The 7037-nt window shown below is 32.9% G+C and overlaps 1 protein-coding gene across 1 annotated transcript; it reads right to left on the bottom strand.

The window, feature by feature from the left end:
• Positions 1–1881: 1881 nt before the first annotated feature.
• LOC133698480 (isoprenylcysteine alpha-carbonyl methylesterase ICME-like) lies at positions 1882–6691 on the bottom strand. The gene is made up of 11 exons (XM_062121418.1): positions 6268–6691; positions 5714–5790; positions 5169–5238; positions 4981–5061; positions 4615–4689; positions 4275–4376; positions 4048–4188; positions 3262–3327; positions 2997–3140; positions 2593–2683; positions 1882–2299 (listed from the first exon to the last, which is right to left on the bottom strand). The coding sequence occupies exons 1-11, from the start codon at positions 6558–6560 to the stop codon at positions 2138–2140; spliced, it is 1302 nt and encodes a 433-aa protein (XP_061977402.1). The 5' UTR covers positions 6561–6691; the 3' UTR covers positions 1882–2137.
• Between the last annotated feature and the right edge of the window lie 346 nt (positions 6692–7037).

Genomic DNA, 7037 nt, shown 5'->3' with positions numbered 1-7037 from the left:
AATGATATCTTGGTGTACAATAAAAGCTTAGAGGAGCATATGAATCATTTGTGTTGTGTGCTTTATGTTTTGAAGAATGAAAAATTGTATGCCAAGTTAAAGAAGTGTACTTTTTGCATGGTTAAAATTGTTTTTCTTGGTTATGTTGTTAGTGAAAAAGGTATTGAAATGGTGAAGAAACTTTATGAGAGGCAAATAAAAAAGAAAAATGAACAATATGTATCTAAAGCTAACAAAGACCGTAGACATGTTATCTTTGAACCTGGTAATTGAGTTTGAGTATGAATAGGAAAATAAATATTTATAGCCCATATATGATCTAAGCTACAACATAGAAGGGATGATCTTTTCGAAGTCATTGAATGAATTACTGATAATGCATATAAGTTGAAACTTTCAGGAAAGTATAATGTTGTTGCTACATTTAATGTTTCTAATCTTTCTCCAGTAATAATTTGAGGTTGAATCTTTTTTAAGAGAAGAGGGATTTTATAAATAAACACATCAAAAGAAGGTTTCGTAATGAGTTACTATTCAAATACACTATTATCTCTGACACAACAACTCTGCCCTCCTCTGAAACCAACTCTAATATAAACCAGATCCTTCTTTCTTCTTCTTTTTCTTCTTTTTCTTCTTTTACAGTAGGCTTTGTAATAAGTTCCTATTCAAATATAGAAATAATTAACATGTTGTTATTCATGCATGAACATTATTCATTCAATCATTGTTATTTTATTTTTATAACTACGCATTCACGTTAGCTTCATTTTATAAAATAAAAAGCATTCTCGCCTTTCGTGCGGACATGTATATGTAAAAATTTATTTTTGAAAGTAGGCTACTATTCACCCATGTATTTTTTTTTTTTTGCCTTCATGTTTATGTTATTTTCATTTTATAAAACTATATTTTTGTTTTTTTACATATGTATGTGCATGTAAATATTTATTTTTGAAAAATAATAAAAACAACATTAACAAGTTTTTGTTAAGTTATTGCCAAGTTAGTGTCATGTTTTTGTTTAAGCTTGAGTTTTAATAAATAGGTTGACATATCTTCTAGTAACAGTAGGCCTAACACAACTTTTTTTAACCTTAAAATGAGTTCAATAATGAATTGAAATATTTTCATCAAGTTAGCATCAAGTTTTGATTTTAATTTTAACAATTAGGTCATCATATCATCTAGTTTTAGAAATTAACGTACATCTAATGTGACATATTAAAATAATAAAAAAATAAGGTTAATAATAAATTCACAAGTCTTCTCAAAGTTGGACCATCATGGGACAAGCGTGGTAAAACAATAAACAAATAACAATGATAAAGAGATATTTATAAATAAATAAACAAAAAAAAATTATTAAATTGTGAGACTTCTAATTTAAAGTTTAACACTAACTCTACAAGTATTGGCCAACAATAAATAGTTTCTGAATAAATTTAGAAAATATTTTAAATAATTAGTAGCATGTGTATAATAAATTTAACAAAAAAACATATAGTAAAAATAACATTATTTTGTGGATAGGATACGGGTGATTTTATTTTTTATTAAATAGGTTTGAACAACTATTCAATCATAAAAAATAAAATAATAGGAATTACCAGCAACATTAAAGGCTAGCGTTTCCTGTTCTGGACACGTAGCAGACCTTGTAATTCAAAGTTTTTTTCCTTTTCTATTTTCTTTTGCACTTCTTGTTGGATCCTTCCTCAACTGGCTTGTCTATGCTTGTTGACTCCTGGTCAATAAGAGAATGGTATCGACATTGAATCTTCGTGTAATCATCCTAAGTTGATGTGATTCCCTGCTGCTACACCGTATGTATGCAATACGGTGAAATAACTGTTACAAGAAAGTCTCTGGATGCCATAGTTCGTCCATGATTCCTCTCAAACATATAATTAAAAATATTCAAGTGTCCTAATTAAAAATAATAAATTACAGGCAGTTGAAGGGAGTATACGAGCACCCCAGAAATAAATACAGTGAGAGGCCCTGCGAAGAATGCATATATATACACCCCCAATGACGATAATAAATAAGAGGATGTGCACCAACAGAAATGGCCGTTTCTGATATAAGAGGGAAAAAAAAAACCTAGTGGTGTTGAGAGCATAGAAGTTCAGACTTAGAATGGGCTGATATAGCTGGCCATTCTTAACAAAACCTCAGGAACTAGGCGCCTTCTTGGAGGTGCCATAGCATCCTTGGCAAGAGCTTCCTCATCACCAGCATGTATCCCAGCGACCAGATGGTCAAACATGTCATCTTTACCACCTCTTAGAGGATCCTGAATAAGGTGACGACCCAATCATTAGGGTGTGTTGCATTCTTGGTGTCTAAAAATGAGTTCTGACGGCCAGTTCTAAATAAATTAAGCCAATTTGTATGAAATTCAGTTTAATCCTTACTCTGACTGGCCAGCTTCTTAGTGAGGGTGATTAAAAAACAAAAACAGAGTATCTGTTCATCTACTGATGTGGTAGTGGGATTTTGATTGACTAAAACAAATTCACAATTTGGCTGGCAATAAGTAAACCAATCATAACAACTATAAAACAAGACATCCAACTCAGCACTTACTTGAAGAAACAAGTCTGAATGGGTTTTCCCATCAAACAAAATCAGCTCAGTTTGTGCTCCTAACCTTTGAAGAGCAGCTGCAAAATCTTTACTGAAAAAAAGAAGCGTATATGTAAATACAATGCGTTGAATTGTCCAAGAACTTGAGATTCATGCAAAGTTTCTCACTAGATTATTTAAATCCAAACGGACTATGAGCTAATTTCAACTCTAATTTCATTTCTTCATAATTTTCAAAATTGAAATTGTATGAATATCTGACACATCAAGGAACTTTGATTGGGACGAATTGTATCGAACTTGATATACGTTATGTACTGAGATTCCAAAGCACTAGACTAAACCATTTATATATCTTTTTAATATGAAGCACATCATTGATGTCAAAAACAGGATATTCTAACCTGGCAAATGATGGTATTGAATAATCTGCTGTTCCGTGAAAGAGAATAACAGGAGGCAGAAGAGAAACAGCATTTCTATTGCTTGGGTCCTCTATTCTAACTCCAGGAGAAAAACGTTTAAGGGATTCTTCACCTTCCATTATGCTGTAACCACAAGTCAGAAAAAACTTATTCTGGATAATGAACTTTAGGCAATAAATGCATACTAGTATAATTCATGAGTAAATAGTGATCAGCATCCAGTGAGCTAATATTCTGAGGGTACCTTAGAAAAAGAGAACGGTAAAGGCCTCGGTTGTTGAAATGATCGACTAATTTGCATAAATTGTACCTGTTCAATGTTTCCAATTGATCTATGTGTGGATTATACACCATAATGCCCATTACAAGCAGATAAAAAAAAAAGGGTGCTGAAAAAAACAAATTATAACTGTCAAATCATAAAATCCTCTTCAATCATCGAAACTGCAAACTATACGTGAGTAATTTGTACAAAACTAGATGATGTTTTCTCTAAGACATACCACTTTATTTCCCATCTTATTTTGATTAATAGTATATAAAATAAGATCACCAAAGTTCAAAAAGAAGAAGGAAACAAGATGATAACACAGCAGATAACAAAGTCCGCAAAGGAAATTTGGTAGATTGATATCCTCATGCTGGTTTATGTACATTATTGTCCAGAGCAGCGCACAGATGCTTAATAACTATTGGAACTGGCAGAGCTAATAACTACGCTCATCATCATGAGAATGTTGAAATATCTACAGAGCCAAAGAAGTTCCAAAAATAGCTGATAGAGCTGAGAAGGTGTTTAAACACCATCACTGATTCCCACAATCTGGTAATATCATAAACAAATATTTTTTTCTCATTATAAGAAAACCAACCAGTAGATAGTACATTTGGTTGAAAGAAACAGAGATTAGATCAATGACTCTTTACTCATTCTCAATAAAACATTCTACTTGTAAATGGTAAATAATGCTTTCCTTGATTTTAGTAAACTTCCACGAGATTCATGAAATAGATAGAGAAGAAAGCTTACCCTCCAGATAAACCAAAATATGCTTTTATCTGGGAGACACTCCAGGAGATGCTCTCCTCTCCCTTAGCTTCTCTGATCGCTTGGTCCAAGAGGGCACAAGCAGAAATGTGTGCACCAGCTGATTGTCCCATTAGATAGATCCTACTCAATAATAAGCAAGAAGAAATCAAGGAAATAGTTTTAAGATAAGAAGGAACATGGAAGAACAAAAGAAACTATTATATCACCTGTTAGGGTCACCTCCATATTCAGCAATGTTGTTGCAAATAAATGAGATCCCCTCAGAAGCATCTGTTACCATATCACCAATGGTTCCCTGGGGAAAATTTCTGCATAAGCATGCCGAACAAGTATTGTTGATGGAGGTAGACGACAAGTGAGCAATATGTAAGCAAGTAACTGTAAGTTCAGGATAAGTAATATTTCAAAAATATAAAAGACTCACGTTCTTCAAGCTGTCATAGATAAATACGTCACTTGAAATGTATTTTCCATCCCACGATAATGGGCTTATGAGAACAAAAACCATTAACTAAAATATGTTCTGCTTAAATTGAAACCACATACCTGTAATCAATACATGCCACTATGATGTCTCTTTCTGCCAACTGTTGTCCTAGAAGACTTCCCCATGCTTTATACCTAGATCAGCATTAACGCACAGCAATGTAATGTGAGATGAAATGCAAGAAAATATATGGTCGTATCATATTCTCTGGCTCAAATCCTGCTTGCTTGAGGCTGTTTTGTACCAGGTAGCTATACTCATAGTAAAATGATTCATATATGGCATTTACAAACTGTCACTTGGCAACTTACAAATGAATAAACTGAAATCATCACAAAATCCACAACAAACGATGAAGAATTCAAAATATGCAAATTCATCATGAACTCTAAAGGAAAGTCTACCAGCAACTTTAAATGGCTCACCCAATAATCCAGGCACCTCCTGTGACAAATGCCACGACTGGCTTTGGTCCATCTAAATTTTTTGGAAAATACAGATCCAGCCTGAAAAATCACCATTGCATTAGGAAAAATATAGCTTTGAGTCTGTGATATGTGACAAGCTCAAGTTCACAGATATGAAAAAAATAATAAATCACAGGGTCAAGTACCTGTTTCTGGGTTGATCACCATAAACAATACTTCGTTGAACCTGACTTGAGAAGAAATAATAATATGCAACTGCAGAGATCAAAAGGCAAGTTATTTTCCATCAATCTAATGATTTCACTGAATCTGAAAGTCTACTTTTCCTGCAATTTCTTGAAAAACACAATATTTAAGATTTCCCCGCCCATTGAATGCATGATCTCCAACTTATGGTCAGATACATGTTGGCAATATTATTGAAAGAAATGTGAAGGTCAAGATAAATACAATTTTTAGTTAAATAATAGGGTTTCCAAGTGAAAAAGATCGAAAAATAGAGCTAGATATGAAAAGCTGGGTAGTTGCCATTTACAGTGCATGAACTGAACTGGTTTAACTCATTTATATTAAAACAACAGAAAACAATTTCTTCTTCCATACAGAATTCTCAGTTCTCTAAATTTACTTGCATTACATTTGAATTAAAACAACAGAAAACAATTTACTTACATTTCATAACCACAAGCTCATAATCATTAACTAATACTCATGCAACAAAAATACACACCTTGAAGAAAACCCGGCATAAGTAGAGCAGCATAAATGCCAAGAGCAGCTAATCTTGTGATCCACCGGTAGCCTACCCTGAATGAAAATATATGTTTAAAAATGACATAATGCAAATGAAAAGAAATAACATTAATAAATAAATAAATAAATCTTCTTTCTCCACCATCTGCTCCTTGAAATACTAACAATTTTAACCAAAGCAATCATTGCAGCAGCTAAATAACAACAAGCCTGGACCACCAGGCCGTTATTGCTCTAACATGTATAACATCAGTAATTACAGCTCTCAAAATTCATAACATAAATGCTTAATATATATATATATATATAAACAAAATTTAATTATCAAAGCTACACAGTTAAGGGAATATAATTTTTTTTTAAAAAAAAAACTGTCTAAAGGAACGTCGGAAAAATAATAATAAAATTTAAAGGCATTTCTGTTTAAAGGAACGTCGGGAAAAAACTGTTTATGTATCATACAAATACTTACACAGGTATTTCTACACAGTTACGATTACTATACCATGATAATCAGAGAAGATATTTTACCCTAGATATCGGAGCAGAGTGATGGTAAGCCGAGTGAGCAAGTAGGTCTCGGCGGCGGCGTGACCGATATCTCGACTAAACGACTGTTGCCTCCCCAGCTTACCCAGCTTACCGAGCTTACCGGAAACTCGTCGCCGCTGCATTTGATTAAAGCTACCGCTACTAACACTAGAACCCTGAGAAAGCAGCGGTTTGGCGTCCGTTTGATCGTTGTCACAACTCATTATTGTAGTTTCAGTTCCAAATGAACGGTTGCGATTTGAAGAAAGAGTAGCCGGCGGTGATGAGGTCATCGTGGCCGCTAGATTTGGATTCGGATTCGAGAATGATTTATTAAAGAGCGTGTGTTCTTGTTATTGATGGTGGAGTAATTACGATAGAGTTGGAAGCCGTTGGAAAAAGAAACGAATAAAAATGGACTCCCAGCATTCCATGTCTCTATAAATAATCTGCGCTCGGGTGCCCCAATTTCACAAATAAATAATCATTTAAAATAATAATAATTTACAAAGTAGAATTGTGTTATTATAATAATAAAAAAATCCAATTTAAATCTTTTACTTAGTAGAATTGTGTTGTCATAATAATAATAAAAAAAAATCAATTTAAACATAGTACTTCATCACTAGTTTACATAATGGTGAAATATATTAACATGAAAAAAAATATCAAAGAAGATTATTTAGTATTACTATTAAACTCGGTCCAATAAGTTAATTTTAAAAGCTCTTAACCCGACATTTTATTTAATTTGAATTTAAAATAAAACT

This window comes from Populus nigra, chromosome 7, assembly GCF_951802175.1.
Source record: "Populus nigra chromosome 7, ddPopNigr1.1, whole genome shotgun sequence".
Lineage (NCBI taxonomy): Eukaryota > Viridiplantae > Streptophyta > Magnoliopsida > Malpighiales > Salicaceae > Populus > Populus nigra.
The sequence above is the reverse complement of the archived record's forward strand: the minus strand, read 5'-3'. Positions and strand labels throughout refer to the sequence as shown.

Coding starts and splice junctions, on each gene's coding strand:
- LOC133698480 (XM_062121418.1), bottom strand. CDS start 6,560: ATGACCTCATCACCGCCGGCTACTCTTTCTTCAAATCGCAACCGTTCA. Junction 4,377..4,614: donor GTGGCATGTATTGATTACAG/GTATGTGGTTTC, acceptor ATGCTTATGCAG/AAATTTTCCCCAGGGAACCA. Junction 2,684..2,996: donor TCAATACCATCATTTGCCAG/GTTAGAATATCC, acceptor TCTTTTTTTCAG/TAAAGATTTTGCAGCTGCTC.